The 21,561-nt window shown below is 46.6% G+C and overlaps 1 protein-coding gene across 3 annotated transcripts; it reads right to left on the bottom strand.

Moving 5' to 3' along the window:
- Positions 1-6,933: 6,933 nt before the first annotated feature.
- On the bottom strand, positions 6,934-16,031 carry LOC131563372 (fatty acyl-CoA hydrolase precursor, medium chain-like). 3 transcript variants are annotated; one of them, XM_058813385.1, is made up of 14 exons: positions 15,956-16,031; positions 14,677-14,869; positions 13,869-14,013; positions 13,292-13,425; positions 12,803-12,956; positions 11,825-11,926; positions 10,906-11,013; positions 10,725-10,778; positions 10,105-10,245; positions 9,934-10,020; positions 8,811-8,958; positions 8,495-8,626; positions 8,093-8,165; positions 6,934-7,675 (listed from the first exon to the last, which is right to left on the bottom strand). In XM_058813385.1, the coding sequence occupies exons 1-14, from the start codon at positions 16,026-16,028 to the stop codon at positions 7,501-7,503; spliced, it is 1,719 nt and encodes a 572-aa protein (XP_058669368.1). In that variant the 5' UTR covers positions 16,029-16,031; the 3' UTR covers positions 6,934-7,500. The 3 variants fall into 3 exon arrangements, 2 of the variants coding, with proteins under 2 accessions (XP_058669368.1, XP_058669369.1); XR_009275294.1 differs by having other exon boundaries at positions 7,510-7,675; positions 8,725-8,958; XM_058813386.1 differs by lacking the exon at positions 10,725-10,778.
- Between the last annotated feature and the right edge of the window lie 5,530 nt (positions 16,032-21,561).

Raw genomic sequence — 21,561 nt, 5'->3', positions numbered from 1 at the left:
ACCGCGGCCCCCAAGCGCTTTGCAAACGGCCCGGCATTGCCGGGAGCGCTGTCCTGCTGCTGCGGCACCTCCGGCTGCGGCCCCGGGGGAGGCTTTGCTCAGCCTGCCCCGCACACACCTGCGGGGCACCTCGGCTCTGCTCGCTCCCATTCACTGCCTCTGGGACTGAGATCTGCGGGTGGGAAACACAGCCTAGCCAGGACCAAACCAGAGCCCTGCAGCTGTACTTTCACCAAAGTAAACGTGGAGTTATTTCTATTCTCAGAGAAGCATTTTTCTAACAAAAACACCAATACTAGAAAATCCCCAGCTTTTACATGCAGGGTGCAGGAGGCACCTGTCACTCATTTCTGCGTGTTCAGGGTTGTTTGGAATAGTGTTGCAATGCGGTAACAATCAGAAAGAGATCGGCTTTTGTCAAGTGGGAGCAATATTAAAGGGTAGTATTTGGATGGTAACTATATATCTAATGCCTCTGGAAAATCCAGAGGATTTACTTTGAATCATTTTCACATGTATAACTGAAGGATGATATTAAAAAGAGAGAACAAAATAGCTGAGTAGAGATTTTCTGCTCACATTAACTAAGAGGCTGTGTTGGTTTTATGCAGGTATTAGGCTCTGCCTTTTTGTTTTAATTCTGACTCAGTAGCTCTTGCCCCAGAAAGGCAGTTTTGCAATTTCTGATTATGAGTTCTCCGTTTTCAGAAAGAACATTTCAAACAATCAGCTGGTCTGAGGACAAAATGGTTTGGACTGGAAGAAACCTCAAGCTCTACTCATGCCACCTGTGCCAGGGGCAGGGACACCTTCCTGTCCAAGCTGGCCTTGGGCACTGCCAGGGATGGGGCAGCCACAGCTGCTCTGGGCAGCTCTGGGTGCCAGAGCCTCAGCACCCTCAGAGGGGGAAATCTCTTCCGTGCATCTGATTTAAACCTACCTCAGTTGGTTTGAAGCCATTCTGTTCTCCCTTGTCCTGTTGCTACATGCCCTTGGCCAATGCCCCTCTCCATTTTCCTTGGAGGCTGCCTGGAGCTCCTGCAAGGGGCTCTGAGGTGTGCCCAGAGCCTTCTCCTGTCCAGCTGAACAGCCCAGATCTCTCAGCCTGTCTCCAAAGGAGAGGGGCTCCATTTCTCCAGATGCAGTCCAGCTCACACCTCTCTTTACAGCTCAGTGGTTTACGAGAGCCAAAGTCTTCAAATTAGCTCAGCCCATCTCTTTTGCTCCTGTTAGTGCTGAGTGCTGTGGCTGTGCTTGTGCACTTTAGTCCAAATGCTCCTTGTGCACTTTACTCCAAATCTTCCCCTGTGTATGTGCACAGGTGTGATTTACAGTGCCTGGAGATAAACCCCAGCCAGCTTTAACTGGGCTGCTCGCAGGGCAAACTGGTGGCAGGCACTGCAGGTGACCCCAAGCAGTGCTGGCTGTGTCTGCAGCCTGTGCTGGGTTTGTGGTGGCCCCTGAGGCCGGCCCCAGGGCCCTGTCTGCCCTGCCAGGCTGTGCTGGGTGCAGCTCCTGAGGCTGAGGGCACGGCCAGTGCTCACTGTGCCCTGCCAGATGGGCAATGCTGTGAGTCTCACCTGCTGAGAAAACTATGAGGACTGTAAACCCACCTTAAATAATACTAAATACACTGAAAAAGATGTACCTGTTAAGAGAAAATTCCTCTTAGAGGTTGCAAGTGAACATTTTCCTTCTAGTTCTTTGGTTTCTGATGACTTACAATTACTAGCTTCCACACTGAAATCGACCAGATATCTGCTGTATTCCAGTGAAACCCCCTTCCTCTAATAACTTCTCAAACATTTTTGTGCTTCTTAAATTATGATGGTAGTATTTTCAATTTTGAATCAAGCATAATTAAAGTTCTACAATTTTGTTATTGTCAACAAAAATCAACAGGACCCGCACTGCTGAAAAGTCTTCTATGCAGATTCTGCAGTTGACAGCAGCTTTAGCTACAAACAAATCCCATGCTGCCCCCAATCCAGGCACAAGAGGCCAGAAGTCCTCACTGTAACCCCTTAGTTAAATATTTCACTAAGAAAATATTTATAGGAACCATGATCAACAAGTGTTTTTCAGGCAACCTTTAGTAAACCTTCAGGTGTCTTTCCATCAGCCATCTCTCTGGCTAAAATTCCCCAAAAAATAAACTCCTAAAAATGCCACTGACATGGAAGAAAATCTTTAGGCCTTTAAAGGGAAAAGCATGGAATGTCATGATCTAAAGTCCTGCCATGTGGCACAGATCTTGTTTCAGGGATTAACCATCCACTGCACCTCCTGGAGCCCATGAACACTGCTCAGTCCCTGAGAAACAGCTGAGCTGAAAGCACCTTGGAGTAGCTGCAGCTTTGGCAGCACTGGGTGCACTGCACAGCACCCCAATGGTTCCTAAAGGAGCTTCCAGACAATTGTCACCAGTCAGGTCTAGTGAGAGTGCCATTGAGATTCTCAGCCAGCATACAGGAAAGCACACAATTCCTTCAGTTTCACCATGAAGTGCAGACCTGTTCTCACCTTTCTGACATCATCTGCTCCAAATCAAGGCACTCTCTCTGCTGATACTCCTTCAGTAGCTTATCTGCATGATCCATATCAAGGAAACCCATGTAATCTTCTTCATCCACAACATTGATGTAGAAGGGCTGGAACAAAAGAGCTGAAGCAGCCATTGCCATCACCATGTCCTCACCTCAGGAGGTGTGTCCTGTGGAGTGTGAGAAGGCTCCACACTCCACTCGGGGCAACTCTGGTTGCCAGAGCCTCAGCACCTTCAGGTAGAGTTGAAGCAGTGGTTGGCAGGGTGGCTGTGGGGCTCTGCTGAGCTATGTGGGGTAGCTGGTGTGTTGGTGTTGCTTTGGCTGGTGCTGGTAAATTTTTTCGTTTGCCTCTTCAGTGCCCACGCTCAGGAGCTGCTGGTTTCCCGCTGGGCTTGGTGAGAGGGTGTCCTGCTCTTGGCCACTGAGTGATGGTGTGCCATGTGGTCAGCACCATTTTTTGGGCAGGTTTGTTTGCTACAGTCCCCACGGTATAACACTCCTGCATGATTTTCCCTCTGCCCTTGGCTTGGTGGGCCCCCTGCAAGGGCTCTTCCCACGCTCTGGAAACTTGCAATTGGCGTTTGGAAATGTGGAAAGGCTCCGAGAGGCTGTGCCAGTGGCAGGGTCGGGGAAGGCTGTTGGCAGCAAAGCATCTGTGGTGTGTCACAGCGTGTGCCAAGCAGCAACACGGTGATGCCCTGCCAGGTGCCACGATGCAGACTGCAGGGGACACTGCCCCATGCTCAGGGTGCACAGGGGCGGCTAAGAGACCACAGGTGAAGGAAGGGAGTAGGAAATTGGAGGGTAATTAGTGTAAAGCTTTATTAGGAGCCATGAAGAGCCCCCAGCCTCAGGGGTTACAACTCCAAAAAGCCCCCAAACAAGAGGAGCAGTATCTTTTATTCAGGGCTGTACCAAAGGAGGGGTTTAACTACCCACCAATAGAGGATCAATGGGGAGGAAACTGGGAGACAATTGACAACTAGAACAACCTTTCATGAAACTTAGTTGGAGGGATCCCTGATCCTTGACCAATCACTCAATGCCCTTCATGGAAGCTTCTAGAGATGTGAAGAGTGGCCCCACTTAAAGGTATGACAACTGCAGGAGCTCCTGGTGATGTAAGTCAAAGATTCATCCATGGAGGCAGGGCCAGGGGCAAGGCCACACTTGTAGTGATGCTGGCTTGGGGGCTGGCCCTGCCCCCTGATGTACACTGGATTGAGGGTTTAGGTATGTTCCCCCAAGGGAGGTATGGCCATGCTCCATGGAGTTGGGAATTATCTTTGGGGCCAGGCCACCTGGCCTCAAGAGGAGGCAGTCCTGGTGTGCGTGGGGTCACGGGGGTGCTAACCTGGCAGCGTGGGGCAGTGCCAGAGCAGCTGCTGCGAGCTCTGTCCGCACAAACGGGGCGGCATGCTCAGCGTGCTGTTGCCTAGACCGGCGATGCAGCCCTGCGTGGCCGGAGAGCGACTCAGCTCGGCACAGCAGTCCTGAGTGGGCACCGTGGCTGTGCTTGCCTCTGCTCCAGGCTGAATTGCACTATCCAGCATTGCACATGGCCAGGCACCGGCTGCTGCCGCGGCACGGGCAGTGTGTGGGGTTCCCCCGTCTGCCAGACCCCGCCAGGGCCGCGCCACCGGCCGGGGCACTGCCTGTGCACGCCGAGGTATCAGCTCTGTGCGGGCTCTCGCCGCCTGCCGGGGTTCAGCTGTGCCTCCAGCCCTCGCCACCCCTCTGGGTGCCAGTTCAGCGCCTCACAGTGCGGCGTGGCCGCTTTTCCCAGCACGCAATCCTTGTCACACATCTTGGTTTTTATCCATCTTAATAAATTCCATATCAGTTTCCAAGGTCTTAGGATTTCAATTGCATTTCGGTCGCTTTTGTAAGCTGCATATATTCACCAGTTTATGTCCTTGTATGAATATTTGATGCATTCTCTTTGGTAGGTTCCAATCCCTGATTTTTAGTTCATAATATCAAATCTAATCAATTCTCTTTTTCAAAGTAAGTTCTTTAGAAAATGGGTCCATACCTGCATTATTGGATGTTCTTCCATGGAGATGGATCCTCCCATGTTCTCCTGTGGAGTTTTCTCTATTTAAAAGGGGTACATAATAAGAATTCCATATTTTTAGAACCTTTTTGCCACAAAAGAGACCTGCCCACTGTATAAACTGGGTGGATCTTCACGCTCACCTCTTGTTATATCTGGTTATTTGCTGGCCTGGCCACTCTCTGCACTCACCTTTTGATTCTTTCTTCATCTTTGCCGCTGGTCTGTCAGGTGCTCTGCTTGCACACCGGCCTGCCTGCTCCCATTGCAGCCACAGGAGCTGGCTGAGTCGTGTCACGTCGGGGTCACCACAACTATGTTGGAATCCACGTGTTCTGTGGGGTCATAGGTGAGACAGGGATGACACAGCCCTAGAGCTCCATGTGACAAACTCTGTGCTTTGTTGTTCAGAGCCTTCTTATTCAGGGAGTCCAAAACTCCCAGGTGTAGACAGCTCATGGGTCTGAGTCTCACAGAGCCCAGCTCCTGAGCAGTGAGGTGCCTGCAGCCCAAGAGGGAAGGTGATCAGTGAAGGTCCCTGTCTGTAAACCCAGGGACTCCAATGCCACAGAGCTGCTGGAGCTGGGAGCACATTCCACCTGCTCACAGCTTCCTTTATCCCAGGCAGCTCAAGGGAGGCACAAACAGCTCTGTTACCGTCCCACAGGGCTGAGATCATCGGAACATGTCCAGCCCCAAACCTTAACAAGGCAATGCTGCTGACCAGGAATTTGTGTTTCTAACAGCTGCACATCACTTAGAGCTTTTTGGCTGCTGTGTTTCACTGATTTAAATCTCTCTCCTTGTTGATCAGGTATGCACGTTATAAAGATCAGACAGCAAAGAACATCCTACTTTAATAAAAATTTGCATATTTTACACTTAGGAACAAGAGTATCTGAGAAGCAGGACTGGCAGAGAACAAACATACTGACCACCTTGGAAAGGCAAGTACAGTAATTATGGATATATAAAAAACTTAGAAAAAAAAAGATTAAGGCTTTTCTTGGCAGAATGTGAAAAACAGAACAGCAGCTGTTCTGTAATTCTTGCTGAATAGTATCAGTAAATATACTGCTGAGAATTTATTCAACTATTGGTGCAGCTAGGAATCTGAACCAAGTGACCATGAATACTAAAGCTATGACATAAAATGAGGTTTGGGATATAAGGTAAGGATCTTCTGCTCAACTGTGTCCTATTCACTGTGACCATGGTTTTATTCCCTTTTCAGCGGTTTGACCGTGTGTACCAGTCTTTATATTTGGGGTTTAAAATCCACAGATGGACAAAACACTTCCTCTCACACAGCCAGAAACTTCTTTGTAATCATGTGTGCCTAATGTGTGCCTCTCTTCTACCCAGGAGTTGTACTGGTGGCTCTGCATTCCCAAAGACACAGGATTCCTTCTGTCTTGTTAGGATAATGATTTTTGTAAATGTGCAGGAACAGTCACATTGATTCAACAAACACACCACTAATGGACATAAAGGCTGTGCCAGAGCAAAACAAGTGAAGGGGTAAGAAATGTGTGACACAACTGGCAGCATGGTTGCTGCAATTAGCTGTTACCGATTGCCAAAACTGGAGTTTTTCACAGGTTATGGAAAATGCAGAAAAGGGGGTGGCCAGGTAGTGCAGATGACACTGCTTGAGATCCACAGGTGTGCAAAAGCAAGTGAAGCCAGGGGAGAGGAGGAAGAAGAAGACACCTACAAAGGGTCACCAGCTTCAGCAGGAACTTGGGCTGTCCCTGTGAGAGCCCCCAGGTGCTGTGGGATGTGGGAGCTGGGCACCCGCGCAAGGGGGAGTTGGAGTAGGGCTGTTTGTTTGTTTGTGGCCATGAGGAGAGATCTCCTGGCTTCCTGGATTCCCACATTGTCCCTTTGTGTCCTGCTTGCCATGTAAGTTGGCAAAAAAGCCACTTCCCTCCCGGTGTGCCCTGAGCCCTTCCCCAGCTGGGGGAGGCTGGGGGTGCACACTCTGCATGTCAGCAGATCTCCTCTCTGGTGCTGCTGAGCCAACAACGTGCAGGGAGCACCACCAGCCTTTGCTCCCCCTCTGCCTCTGTGGGCGTCTGTCCTGCCAGCACTGCGTCCTCCTGCAGCCCCTGCACCGGGCATTTGCCAGGAAGGGGTGAAGGACGCACAGTCACAGCCCAGAAGAGGCTGTGGAAGAGCCTTAAGCCTCAGGTCCTGCACAGACACCTGCAAAGATTCATACCTGAAACCATTTGGGTGGAAGAAAGAACCTGGGCACGTTTGTGGCTTCTCGCGTGTGCCTTGACCTCTCGGAATGAGCCTCCATCAGTTAAGTGAAAGAAAAGGAAGTTCCAAAAATCAAAGCACCATTTATTTAGAACAATTCACAAAGCAATAGAACAGGTAGAGATTTTTTGTCCTCTTTTGTGAGATGTCAAGCTCACCTCACAGACTTTGTTTGATGGATGCTCTGCTGCCTACAAGCTATTTCCAGTTAAAGAAAGCAGAAAGTGTCTCTAGGAAGGACAACTGACCATGCCCTTCTGAAAGAAGAAGGGAATAAGCATATAAAATCATCTGACATTTACAGTATATTCTATATATATAATTTCTTACAGATTTCCGTTCATTTGCCCATTCCCACCTCAGTATTCACTTTTGATATGCACTGAGTAGGTACCATGGTCTGTCTGGACCCGGACAGAATGTGGGGTTTTTTTCTGGTTGCTTCATTAAATAGTGATTTTCAGTCTGACAAACATTCTGAATGCCCCTTGTTGCTCTCCCTTCACTGTGATTAGGCCAGCAGATTACACAACAGTGAGTTAGAAGTTGATTATTACTCTGTATGCTGAAAAACTCATTTTGTTTGACTTTCCTTTGGGTTTTAAAAGCAAACTGTGCCCCCCACAGATCTTATAAATCTGTGTGTTTTCTCCTTCCAGTCTGACTTTGTTTCATGAGCTGTGCCCAAAACTCCACTCTGTGTTCTTTCAGTTTCTCTGCTGCCTTTTGCTCCAGGTCTATTGCCAGGTATTTTTCCTCCAGGTCATACTGAGGCCAATGGACCAAGCCCTCCCCGTTGGGATTTCTGGAAATAACAGAAGGAAAAGTTAGCTCTCCATTTGCCAATCCATTGCTGTCTGACTGCTCAGGTTCAGAGCATTTCAGAAAACCAGCAGGTGAGCCCAGCTGATGTGATTCTGGTACCTGAATAAATGGACAGTATTTTATGAAAATGCTCATCAGTGGAACAGCAAAAGTGTAAAAGTTGCCATTCATTTAAATCTAAAACTCCATTGCTGAGGGAGTAACTGCTCTTAGATTTTTTTCTTCCTCATGTCTGCAGGTGCTTTAAAAAGACCTTTAAGAAGAGAAATTGCTTCAATATTTCTCTTAAATTCTGTCACATTTTGGAAAGCACCATATAAGTACTGCTTCAGGCAGGTAAGTATGTTCTGGGCAGCACAGACTGAACTTGAGCTGTAATTAGCTTTGTGATTCTCACCCATTTTTAGCAAAGTTGGTCCAGTATCTCATCACAGTTCTGCTAAGTTCATTTTCTTCTTTTGTAGCACCTCCTGAAAAGGGAGAGAGGAAATGGCCACATTAGAAAGTAACTAATGAGTATCAGCTGTATCATTGCAACACCTCTCCTGGTTGCCATGAGCTGTTGGAGGTTTTTCAAGCAGAGACCTGCAGATGAATGATGTATTGCAAAGTATCTGCTAGTGAAGACAGAAGATGCTTATGCTCATAATGAGGCTTATGATATATAAGGAATGCTAATAATAGACATAAGGTTTGTAATGCTTATAAAGAGAGAAATTCTATTCTAAAGCCATGCAGTAATTGAAATGAGAAGTAATGAGGGTCTAAAAGGAAGATGGAGGAAATATGGGTACATCACCAGCTAAGAATGGCTTTCCAAAGACAAAGGCAATCTCAGCTCCATGATCTGCTTTTACAAACTCTGGTAGAAAACCTTCCATGGAACTCGGCCGATGTTGGAATTCATAAAAGTAGACTGGGTTGCCAGCATCTAGAGGACACAGAAAAGTGCTGGTTTGAGAGCTGAAAATACTGCTCCAGACATGATAAACTTTCATGAATAACTGTTTTGGTTAAAAAAACCATTACCAGTTCTCTGGATAGTGAAAAGTGCTGCACACTGTCCACACCACACCCAGACAGAATTGAACATCTGTTCTGAAGCTGCTGGGTACCTCTGTGGGATCTGGCCACTTGCACAGAAGAGATGACAAAGTAGACATCTCCCAATGCACCCAGGAGGCCATCTCGGACCTGGGCAGGGCTTTCTGCATCCCCCATGTACTCCTTGTACACTCTGTCAACAACTTCAGATGTAATGCCCTGAAACAGCAATGAAAAGTATTATAATGATGATGAATATTGTAAGGAGCAACAGCAGTGGGTGAGTGTGGCCTCTGCACATCCCTGGCTAATCCTCACCAAGAGCTTTCAGAGAAAATCCCCAGCTGTGTCAGAGTGTGGCTCAGAGCTCAGAGCGGAGTTACACAGCTGTGGGTACAGGTGATCTTGGGGACAAGAGGGATGCAAGATCAAAGGATCAACCACCTTTAGATAAGCAGCAGTCAGTGATGCTGACTCTTCTCTCTTCTGTGCAAACACCTTCACAAGAGCACAGAAATCCTGCTGGATTTCATCAAATCCATTGATTGTTGTCGCTGACCATAATTTCTCCTGTTCAGAACAAGCCTGGGCTCTGCATTTCCAAGTTCATGGTGAATCTTTTTGTCATTGAATAATCCTTGCAAGTACTGGCCCTGCTTCTAGGGTCCTTAATTCTTACCTCATAATCTGTACTTTTCTATGGAGTAGCTTCAGGAGAGCACAGAGGCACCACAAAGCCAAGAGATTTGTAAATTACAGGGAAGCAGAACCTTGAGAGACCTGAAGGAATGTGTCAGTGCACCCCAAACCTCTCGGGCTTTCCTTTCCAGTGCCCAGCTTCTGCTTTAGGAGGTTGTGTCCCATAGGTCTCCTGCCAGACCTGCTGCTGCTCTGCATGTCTTGCATGACCTGGGGGGATCTACAATGTCCAAGCGACCTTGTTTAGGTACCTGCATCACTCCTGGATTCCCACAGAACTCCTTTTGAAGAAGAGGGGCATTTAGGCTGGGAATGCAGAGAGTATTTCCAGCACTGGAGATAACAGGAGTGCAGCACCTGTGTGCCTGTTTCTGCCCCAATTCAGGGAGCTCTCCAGCACAATGGCATTTCCGTGAGAAATGTGTCCCTCCAGGAGTAAAACCAGGCAGACCAGCCAAGCAGCAGCCCTGGGTTATTCTGAAACTGCTCTCTTACCTTAATGATTAGTGCTAAGGTGCTCTGTAAAATTTGACGTGCAATATCTTTATCCAGACCATCCACAAAAGGCGGAAATTTCATCATCTGTGTGATACAGAGAATGATACTTATTAAAACAGCCTCAATTTATAAAATGATGTTTTGAGATCAAAATTATAATTCTCTTACCATAGGAAGTCCCCATCCAAATTCACAGTTATTTACTCCTATGATGTATGGGACAGCATTGATTGATTTTTCAGAGAGTAGTTCCCTGGGACTCTTTGGAAAAAATACACCATCTACACATGTACTGATGAAAAAGATTTCCTGAACAAAAAGTGAAAAAGAAAAAAGAAAGCTTCATTAGTGCGATCATTTTACTTCCTAAAGATGTTCAGATTTTAATAGCAGTTCCAAAGAGAAACCAAATGAAAATACAAAACATAATGGTATCCAAGCCATCTTAACATTTTCTCTGACAGCTGTTCTGCACTAGGCAGGAGGTTCTGTGAAGATTAACATTATATTTCTAATGTTTGTGAAGTAGAAGTCATTATACTGAATTTACATCTTTCCTTAGTTAATTATGGTCATGGATGTGTGGAACAGTGGGGGAAAACCACTTCTCTACTGAAGTTTCAAAGGTACATAAGCAATGTGATAAGAACTTTTAGGTAGGACATAATATATTATTTGATTTTCAGGTTCTTCAGAATCATCTGTGCCATTTTCTTTTCCTTGCCCTAGTTGATCATGACGGCAAGGCACAGGTAGCTCCAAGTGCATGCAGAATGAAGGGCGGGAACCTGTTTGCACTTCTCAGGCAAGAATTCACTGCAGATCTGCAGTGCTGTCATGTCCTGAAAAAGTCAAGAACGTCAGATTTTATATCCACTTCAGGTTCTCCTAATATTACATCCCACCAAGGGTATTCTCTGGGATTAAAAGGTCTGCATTGTCATTTAAATGCAAGAAGAATCATTTCACCTCCATTTTCTGTGTTATCTGTAGTAGTTCTTCTTCTGTTTTTCCTCTCAAGCATTCAACCATTGCAGCTGAACTGGATTTTTCACAGCCAGAGACAGCAGCAATTTTCTGCAAGCAGTGAGAACAAACAGTTTTGGACACATTTCCTCTGTCTGGCTCTACGAGACACCGAGTGCAGCAGGAGCAGCCAAAGCACAAAGGATGCTGGAGCCTGGCTTGTCCCAGCTCCTGAGGGAGGGCACTGGAAGCCCTCACAATCCTTCACACCACGGGCTGGGCAGGAGGGGAAAAGCTCTGCCTCCAGGTTTTTTTGATACAGAAATATTCTGAGACAATGCTGGTAAATAACAGGCTGGGCTGAGAAGGCTGGGTGACATAAAGGAGTTAGAGAATAAACCATCTGCAGGGCAACAGAGAGCACATTCTACCACTCTTGGTGATGTCTTTTTGGCTGGAGCAAGAGCTGCCATTAGAGACAGCTGTCTCTTTGACGTGCCAGCTTCCAGGTTCTGGAAATTGTTCTTTGTATTTGAAGAGAAAAGAAAGGGCTGGAAGCCTGTAGTTGTCAAAGTACAAAAAACTGAATAAAGTCTTGTTTGTTTGCACACTACAGGCATCAAACAGGAGGGGGAGAGTATTCAGAGTCTGATACTGTTTTCCACCAAAAAAGTCTAAGTTGAGGTTTTTTGAAGACACTACATGTTACAATATTCCTCGACTTTACATTTTTCTCTCTTTGTGGATATTTCGGGGTTTGAAAATCTACACATAATTAAACACGTACTATTTGCACACAGAAATACTGCCTTTAAAGACTCCTTTGATTCACAACAAATGTGAATTCACATGATTCAATATTTTGGAATGAACAGTTTAGATATATCTGGAAAAAGGAATTAAAATTACCACAAGTACCCACTTGTGCATCCTCCTTAGGCTGGTCAGTGAACAAGCCCAGGGCTGCAGTGCCACTCTCTGAAATGGCCTTGTGGAACAAGCCCTTGGCCAGGGGAGATAAGACCTGTGAGAAAGCAAGGACAAGCATGACAAGCAGTGTGTTCTCCCCTGGGATTTTGGGTTTCAGTATCAGCAGTGGCCATTGGGGGCATTTTGAAAGCCCATGTGCTAAGAGTGTCCCTGTGCAGCCTCTGGCCACAGCCCAGCTGTGCAAAGTGCTTTGGCAGCGCTGGCAGGGATGGGGAGCTCAGGGCCTTTCCCTCCCCTGCCCTTTGCTCCCAGGGCCTCCCAGTAGCACCCTGCAGGGCAGGTACAGATGGGATGTGCCCAAGGCAGGCTGGCTGTGCTGCAGAAGGGCAGGAAAGAGCTTTTGGCCACGGGAAGCAGGGATGTGCATGCCAGGTACAAGGAAGCCTGGCTGGGCTGTGTGAGCTGTACCAAAGTGGGAGCGACTGGAGAAGGAGAGAGTCACAGCCAATGTGCTCCGTGTTGGAGTAAAGATTTTACACAATCACAGGGTCACAAACTGCAGGGCTGCACCAGCTTCCAGAACTATTCACCTCAATCACTTGGCACAAGTGGCTGTCAAAGCAAACAGAAATTGGGCAAGAGTCCACAACTCCTCCTAAAGGACTTTTCTCATTAGATTAGATTTTGAGGGTTTTTTGACATTGAAAAAAACACCCCAAACCAATGAGAACTTAATTCAACAGATGAGTAATAACATTCTGTTAATAAACCACAGCATTTGAGTATGAAAATGACAAATCATTATCATTCAAAATCTGTGTTGTTTTGCCTTGTTGTGTGATCAAAGACCCAGGTGATGTGTCGCCGTAATCCCGTCCCTTTTATCTTGCTGACTTCCCATGCAGATACTGAAAATGGATGGAGGGGTTTTCCCCCAAGTAATTACAATTCCTGATTACTGGGAACTTACAAGAGCAGAAACACTGATTCCTCCTGCAGATTCTCCAAAGATAGTGACCGATCCCGGATCTCCTCCAAAATGCATGATATTTTCCTGAATCCAGTGAAGAGCCGCCACTTGGTCTAAATATCCCCAGTTACCCCGGGCATGCTCATCACCAGTGCTGCAGGGACAGAACAGATTTGTTCAAGTGCTCAATGCAAGCCAAGAGGCAGAGGAAAACACAGTCTGTGGTGTGAGAAATCATCTGCCATTGTCTACACAGAACTTCCCTCCAAGACTGACGAATGGATGGCTCGGGCATCCCTGAGATTGGAGCAGCAGCCCCACAAGAACAGACCTGGAATCTGCCTTGGCACTGGAAATTGTCCCCAGTGCTGCAGGTGCAGTTCAGAAATGTTTCTTTGCATAAGCAAGTCTTCTGCACTTCTCTTTACAAAGGCTTTGCACACATCCTTTTGGAAATCACTTAGGAAAAACTGAGATCATCCAACTCACCTAAAATATCCAGCAATACCGAGTCTGTACTGAATTGTTACAACCACCACGTTGTCAAATGCTGCAAATACTGAGCCATCATATGATGAAGCTGCTCCAAAAACTAATCCACCTCCATGGATCCATACTAGGACCTGGAAAAAGAAACAGAGGATCAACCCAGCTCAGGTAAGAGCCCCCAGTGAGAATAACTAAATATAGCCCATGATACAACATTTTGTGCTATTTCAATCCTATTCTTTCAGAATACATTTCACAAATTGCAGAAATCTTTCAAATCTGAGGCCTGCAGGGCTACAAAATGGCACTGCTTTTGTTAAATGTTTACACTGTGTCAGTGCCCTGTGACTTTAGACTGATCCTTTGGATTAAATCAAGCACTGCTTAGCTAAATGGCAATAAAATTTTACTTGTAAAATAGGATTTTGTGTCTCTTTAATACCAACTAATATTTGCTGGGAGAAAGCATGTAAGTTGTTCATCACTACAAAAGTGCCCCTGCATGTCTGCTCATGCCAGAGGTTGAAATTTTCCTGTCAGATAATTTTGCTGAAGGTGTTATAAGGATTTTGCTTACAGGCAGCTTCTCCTTTTCTCCTGTCAAAACAGGTGTGTAGACATTTAGGTACAAGCAATCCTCAGACACTTGCAGAGCAACTTTCTCTTTTCTGTTGGTAATCATATCTGAAACATACTGTCCTAGTATTGGTTCCTGTAGACACCTGAATAAATGCAAAAGTAACAGGCAAGAGAATTCACAAAATCCTGAAAGCTGTGAAGAGAAACGTTTTTGTACTTCCACAACAAAGTGCCAAGCAGAAACTGATCTCCAGCACACTTTTAGATTGGCATGTGAAATACATATGGAAATATAAATGAATTATTTGAAGTCTCCAATACCTTTTACATTGCAATGGTAGTTATTAGCCTTGAGATGCTAAATAAGGGAAGTAGGACAAATCAATGGAGTGAGACATTTACAAGGTAGAGTGGCATTGCTGTGCATTTCCTATGTGCCCTTTTAAGCACTTGACTCAGCAGTTTCCCGCTAACATTGTGTTCCAACATTTCCTCAGCTCCTTTCTGTCCCTGCTCCAAAGGTTTCCAGTGATTGGTAAGGGCTGGCCAAGTGCTCCTGAGGCAGAGCATTGTCTGTAAGTGCTGCTCCATCTCAGCTCTCTCTGATGCCTGTCAGAGAGCAGCTGCTGGCACAGAGAGCAGCTCCCAGAGTGTCTTTAGAAATGCATCCACTGGGACAGCTGCAGGTGCAACGAGGGGGCACCAAGGAATTTGTCTTCATGGATGGCCCTGTGAGCACATCAGAGTCCTGGAAGTGCCCAGAGTTTAACATCATGACAGGGTCAGTGGTTTGGTCATGGCCTTACATTGGTGGGTAGGAAGTGGCATCTCTGACACCTTCCCATGGCTCAGGTGGCTGGGGTCCAGAAAACCTCAGTGATCCAACGGGAGGCTTAGCAAAAGGAAGTCCCAAAAAGACATTTACAGTCCTCTCAGCTGTGTCCACGTGGAATTGGTACCCTCGGACTCTCCCGTATTTGGTCTCTGCTTCTGGTTGTTCTGTGGGACAGCAGCACAGAATCACATCACTGCTCTGGTTGTAAGTAATTGCTAGATTTGCTACTTAAATGTACACCTTTAGTGCACTTAGACCAGTAGTTTTTATACATAAAGCTTCAACAAAGTCTTATCAGCTTTAACACTATACTATCTTAATATGCTATTATATTTTACTAATTTGATTACTAGTGTTTACTCATTTAAATTTATTTAGTTTAAATTTTAATTTTATTGTTTTTAAATTTAATTTTAAATTTATTCTGAGAAATTTTCATTATACCTTTATTAAATCAGTAGAGCTGACATTATTTCAGGCTTCATTTTGATTGGCCTCAATATCCATCTCCTTCAGGTATATAATATGTATTGTCTTACCAAACACACATTAGTGGTTGCATAGAGCTCTTACTATTATTTTTTTTTTGCCCTGGGTTGTTAGATAAAAAACTATTTTAACCCCATGTGGGAAAGTTCTAACATCAAATACAGATGTGGTACTGTGTCTGTGCAGCCTCATCAGGCAAGATTTTGGGACAGGGATTTGACTGTTCTTATTGTAAAGAAGGCAAGTAAAACAAATGAGTGAAAGCAGATTAAAAGCTGAAATGAAATTTTTACTACTGCAGCTCAATTTGTGTGCCCAGCACCACCCAGGGTCTGTGCCCATCTCTGCTCAATGTTTGTACCTGGCTCAGCCCAGGGATTGTGTCCAGCTCAGTTCAGGCTTTGTGCCCATCCCTGCCCAGGATTTGTGTCTATATCAGCCCAGGTTTGTGCCCATCCCTGCCCAGGGTATGTGCCCATGCCAGCCCAGGGTTTGTGCCCATCCTTGCCCAGGGTTTGTGCCCATCCCTGCCCAGGATTTGTGTCTATATCAGCCCAGCGTTTGTGCCCATGCCAGCCCAGGGTTTGTGCCCATCCCTACCCAGGGTTGTGCCCATCCCTACCCAGGGTTTGTGTCTATATCAACCCAGGGTTTGTGCCCATCCCTGCCCAGGGTTTGTGCCCGGCTCTCGGCTGGCCCCGGAGGCAGCTGCAGGTGCCCTCTGTCCTGCAGCTGCCCCGGGCCGTATCCCCGGTGTTTACCTGTGGCCACCAGCGCCGCGGCCCCGAGGCAGAGGATCCAGGCCAGCCGCGCCGTGTCCCTCGCAGCTGCCATGGTGCCACTGGCCCCCAGCCCGCGGGCCGGGCCTTTATAGGCTGGGCCTGGGCCGCCTTACGCAAGGCAAACCCGGCTGAGGCGAGGCAGCGCTCGGGCTGCGAGCCAGGCCGGCACTGCCGGGCCCGGCCCCGGAGCGGGGAGCCCTCCTGCCCGCGGGGCTCCCGCTGCCTCCCCAGCGCTCCTTTGCCACGGCAGTGCCGCAATCCCGGGCACCGCGGCCCCCAAGCGCTTTGCAAACGGCCCGGCATTGCCGGGAGCGCTGTCCTGCTGCTGCGGCACCTCCGGCTGCGGCCCCGGGGGAGGCTTTGCTCAGCCTGCCCCGCACACACCTGCGGGGCACCTCGGCTCTGCTCGCTCCCATTCACTGCCTCTGGGACTGAGATCTGCGGGTGGGAAACACAGCCTAGCCAGGACCAAACCAGAGCCCTGCAGCTGTACTTTCACCAAAGTAAACGTGGAGTTATTTCTATTCTCAGAAAAGCACCTGTGTGATTTACAGTGCCTGGAGATAAACCCCAGCCAGCTTTAACCGGGCTGCTCGCAGGGCAAACTGGTGGCAGGCACTGCAGGTGACCCCAAGCAGTGCTGGCTGTGTCTGCAGCCTGTGCTGGGTTTGTGGTGGCCCCTGAGCCCGGCCCCAGGGCCCTGTCTGCCCTGCCAGGCTGTGCTGGGTGCAGCTCCTGAGGCTGAGGGCACGGCCAGTGCTCACTGTGCCCTGCCCGATGGGCAATGCTGTGAAGAAAACAATGAAGACAAAACCCTCTGTGCAGAGCACCAATGAATTTGGGCCCTACAGGTGATCCCTGGCAGGCCTTTTGCCTTGATTCTCAAGAGTAACACTAAAGGTCTATTAAAGTGGCCTGGGAGTAGTCTGCACTGTTTGAATATACAGTCTATGCAGTAATGATAAAGGTGTGCATTTTTAAACGCAGGTAATGGCACAGGGGGCTGGGGTACCAGTGATGCAGCTGAGAATAGATGACCTTTTACCTCTATGTGTGATGAAGGTTTCCTAGACACCTCAGAAGGACTGCACAGGAGTAAACTGCACTCCTGTCTGCCTGCTTGGGTGCTGCTGTGTATTCTCTCACTGTCTCCTCTTACCTGGGATTGTTTTTGTTCCTGGCAAGGGAAAACTCTTTCCATGCAAGATGGAACTGTAGGAATTCCTCCTTATGGCTCAGCTCCCACATTGGTGAGCATTCATGCCTCAGCTCACTCGTGACACACAAGCTACAGGAGGGGTCCTTTGCTGCAAAGCCAAATATCCTGTACTCCACCTGCTGCTGTCCCCTTTTGATGTAACAGACTTGTTATCTTCTATGACCTGATCTTTGCTGATTTTACTAGACTCTATATTTTCCCATTTACTTTCCTTTTATTTTCCACCTTCATTACTGTTTTAGTTTCCAAGCTTTTCTCTTTGTTCTATTCACTAATTCTCTCTCAAGTAGCCACTCTGCAACTACTCTGAGCCCACATCCCATCCACAGGCCTAGAGAAGCAGCAATTCTGAAAATAGTGTGTGTGCAGACCAGTTTCTGTGACCTCTGCCCATCCTACTTACAGTAGGATAAGATAACAAAAAACGGGACTTTAGATCCCTTCAGTCTGGAGATACTTTGGTAGATCTACAAGCATGCCATATATGCTTTGCAAATGTGGAGACTCTTACTCCAGTGGCACAGACTTGTAGAATCTGAGGACAGTGCTACATACCTGGTGAGTATGATTCTTGAATCCTGTTTGGCATTAAATTAAAGAGATTTTGTAGCTTGCCCTCAATCAGTGAATAATGCATAAGTCATAATGTGGCATAGTTCATACGTGAATAATGCACAAAGGTCAATAAAAAATTCCTGTCTCATGATGACCTTTGCCTCTTTGTACTGCAATAAATGGCCACCTGTCCTGATTTCAATAGCTGAAAAAAACCAGACAAATATTGTAGTAATCACATATCCTCTGAACAGAAAGAGACATGATTCTCTCCCGGGATTTTCCTTGGAAGCTGTGAGAAGCTGTGAGAAAGCTCAGAGAAAACAATTCTTATCTACATTTTGCTGCACCTGTGTTGTGCACATGTGGAATGTGTTATGGAGATTGTTTACCAAAGAGTGGTTTCTTAACTGGACACTGGTGGTGGTGTTTGGATTCATTGACCAATTGGATCCATGTGTGTATATGAACTGTCTGGCAAGGGTGATAGTTTTTTCGTATAGTATAGTTGTCTTGGTTTGGAAAGACAGGAGTCTGCTAAGGAAGGCAGGAGTCTCTCTTGAAATGGAAAATGTAAACCCTCCCCACTCCTTTGAATTGCTATAAACTTTAAATTAAGGGGCTCTTAGGCAAAAATATGGAAGCAGGAAATAACAGTTCTTTAATAGGGAAAGGGAAAAAAAGGATAAAGTAAACAATACAGTACACTAGAACAACCCAGACAGAGTCAGAACCCAACCCGACACCCTGTGGGTCAGGGTGTTGGTAGCAGTCCCATTGGAAATGTGGCTGCAGCCCTCCTGAAGTGTCAGGTGTCATTCTGTTGGAGCAAGGGGGATCCTGTAGAGAAGGATGTATTCTTCTTCTGAAGATCCAGTGGAAGAGACAGCTGCTGTTCTTCTGGGGAATCTCGTAGAGAAAGCCATGCTGGTCTTTCAAAAACCTCTGGATTATATCTGGGTAGCAATGCTTGGCTCCTCCCTCTGGGCTCACATCTCCCAATGGGATGTTATAGCTCTTATCAGCCATGCAGTGACGTTCAATAGCTGTTATCAGCAGATGTCCCCTCCCGAGGGAGGTGTGAATGTGGTCACTCAAAGAGAGAGATAAGGCAAACTGCCCACTTGACAAAAGATAATCTGCCATACAGATGGTAATGGAAAACGTCTTGCATTGCAATCTTCAACAATAGTATAGTATAGTGTAGTGTAGTGCAGTGTAGTGTAGTATGGTATAGTACAGTACAGTACAGTATAGTACAGTATAGTATAGTATAATATAGTATAATATAGTATATTATAGTATAGTACAGTACAGTATAGTATAGTATAGTACAGTACAGTATAGTGCAGTATAGTGCCGAATAATAAAGTGATTGATCAACCTTCTGCAATCATGGACTCAATGCTTGTTATTCCCTGTTCAGGGACTCACTGCCACAATAAGTGGTGACCCCTGAGGTCGGGTGCAGCCTGGGCCGGAGAACCAGGACCCTGATGGATCCAGCTGAGATTGCAGCCAAGGCTGAACATGGGGGTGTCTGCTGAACCCTCATGGAAATTGTGTCTGGCAGCCCTTCAGGGAGTTGTGGGATGGGAGACGCTGCTGGGATCCCAACGGGATTCCTTCAGGATTTCTCTGGGATGCTGTCATACCCTCGCTGGGGCCCGCGGAGCCCCATGCAGCCCGCTGGTAACCAGACACCTTTGGCTTCCCTGGGAAGCTGTTATTTGTTTCAGGATTCAGCTGTTCTCTGTTGCAGGATTCAGCAGTTCCCTGTTTCAGGACCAAGAAGGACATTCCAGGATGTCAAAGAGCAACATCTCCAGTCAATGGACCTTCTCTTGAAACTCAGCTGTTTGGACTTTAAAACAATAATCATTGTTGCTTGGTTTCTAATACTGTAAACCTTGCTTTAGTGATATGATAGAAGCAGATATTATACAGGTAAGGAATCTCCCTGATCATTCTAAATCAGCTTCTGAATGATGTTTTGAATGGCAACGGATAAACCTCTTGAGATGTGTTTGTTCTCTCTTCTGCAAAGGGCCCAGCAGAAGAATTGCAAACATAGCTCCTCCTCTTCTTCTTTTTTTACAATAAACAGGGTGAGACATGGTAGTCACATATCCTCTGAACAGAGAGAGACATGATTCTCCCCCGGGATTTTCCTGGGAAGCTGTGAGAAAGCTCAGAGAAAACAATTCTTATCTCCATCTGTTGCACCAGTTGTTGTGCACATGTGGAATGTGTTATGGAGATTGTTTACCAAAGGGTGGTTTCTTAACTGGACACTGGTGGTGGTGTTTGGATTCATTGACCAATTGGATCCACATGTGTGTATGGGACTGTCTGGCAAGGAAGATGGGTTTTTCATATAGTATAGTGTAGTATGTTACAGTATACTATAGTGTAGTGTAGTGTAGTGTAGTGTAGTACAATAAAGTGATTGATCAGCCTTCTGCAATCATGGACTCAGTGCTCGTTATTCCCTGCTCAGGGGACCACTGCTACAATAAAATATCACAGCCTCTGCTGAGGATTCAATGAAACTACAGAATATAAAACTTGGAGCTAGAGCCTCTGAAGCTTGGACAGCTTTACCACATGCTAAAGAAACAGTGTGAATCTCACCTCAGGAGACAGGAGCATCACAGTGCTTATCTCTACATAGAAATCAGTAAGATCTTCTGACATTTTCCACTGTGATTTTAGTGCTGGCCTGTGCTAGGAAGTCAATTCAACTGCACTTCTCTGCATACACACGATGAGTGTGTGTTCTGTGCACACCCATACACAGAATATCTCCTGTTTGTCTCCTTTTAAAGGAAGTGACACAACATTTCAAAGGTTTGTGCAATGAAGATTTAGCACAACTGTTTTGAAGTTATATTCCACTCACATAACAAAGGAGGTAAAAGAAAGAAGTGAGGACAGATGCTTAGGAGGAAGTTTTGCTTACCAAAACTGCAGTGGTAAAACAGTCTCACCCTGCTCCTGAGTTCTGCCTGGCAGCAGAACTTGGGCAAGAAAATGTAGAAAATCCCACCCTACTTCTTCCAGTAAAGTAATTGGGAAAGAAGGGATGGGTAGCTAGTTGCTGTAGGACATTATTAGCCATGAACAATTAAAATTTCTTGCAGAGATATAGAAGGGAGCTGAAGGGAGGGGGAACAGATGTTCATTGCCCTGTAGGACCCGTGGAGCTGAATCACTGCTGTGAGGCACCAGTGTGACCAGGAACGTGGCTGGGATTGTGGTAATCACATAACCTCTGAACAGAGAGACACAGCTCCCCCAGGATTTTCTTGGGAAGCTGTGAGAAAGCTCAGAGAAAGAATTAAAACAATTATTATCTCAATCTCTGCACCTGGAAGGCAATCTCTGTTCATCAAAGATGTCTTTGACATCTGTTTAATGTCAAAGGAGGAGTTGTCCCTTCTTGACCAATAGGTGAGAGAAGATTCCTAAAGGCCAATCCAGGTCTTAGATCCACCATTATTTCTACAAGAACTATGGATTTCTAATAATAAAGTGCCTTTTCATGCCTTCTGATGACGGAGACCCCCAGTATCCCTTTGGTGATATGGGATAGCTGGAGCAGCCTAGGAGCCAGGTACAGCAGACAAAGAGATGGCAGAGAAGTGATTGACAACTCTGCCATGAAGAGTGCAAGTCTTGTTCTTGGCAGCCAAAGCACCCTGGATTGGCCCTGGGACAGAGCCAGTGCTGGCAGTGAGGCTGTGAGCCAGTGCAAACAGGGACAGTGGCACAGGGGACAGCCTGGAGCACACAGAGAAGCACTGGGGAA

Source organism: Ammospiza caudacuta, chromosome 13 (assembly GCF_027887145.1).
Source record: "Ammospiza caudacuta isolate bAmmCau1 chromosome 13, bAmmCau1.pri, whole genome shotgun sequence".
In the NCBI taxonomy this organism is placed as follows: Eukaryota; Metazoa; Chordata; class Aves; order Passeriformes; family Passerellidae; genus Ammospiza; species Ammospiza caudacuta.
The sequence above is the reverse complement of the archived record's forward strand: the minus strand, read 5'-3'. Positions and strand labels throughout refer to the sequence as shown.

Bases quoted from the DNA above. Each gene is read 5' to 3' on its own strand.
- LOC131563372 (XM_058813385.1), bottom strand. From the start codon at position 16,028: ATGGCAGCTGCGAGGGACACGGCGCGGCTGGCCTGGATCCTCTGCCTC. The intron at 14,014-14,676 runs GTAAGGCCATGA...GCATTTATTCAG, and splicing joins GCCACTTCCTACCCACCAAT to GTGTCTACAGGAACCAATAC. The intron at 13,426-13,868 runs GTAAGCAAAATC...TTCTTTTTCCAG, and splicing joins GAGAAAAGGAGAAGCTGCCT to GTCCTAGTATGGATCCATGG.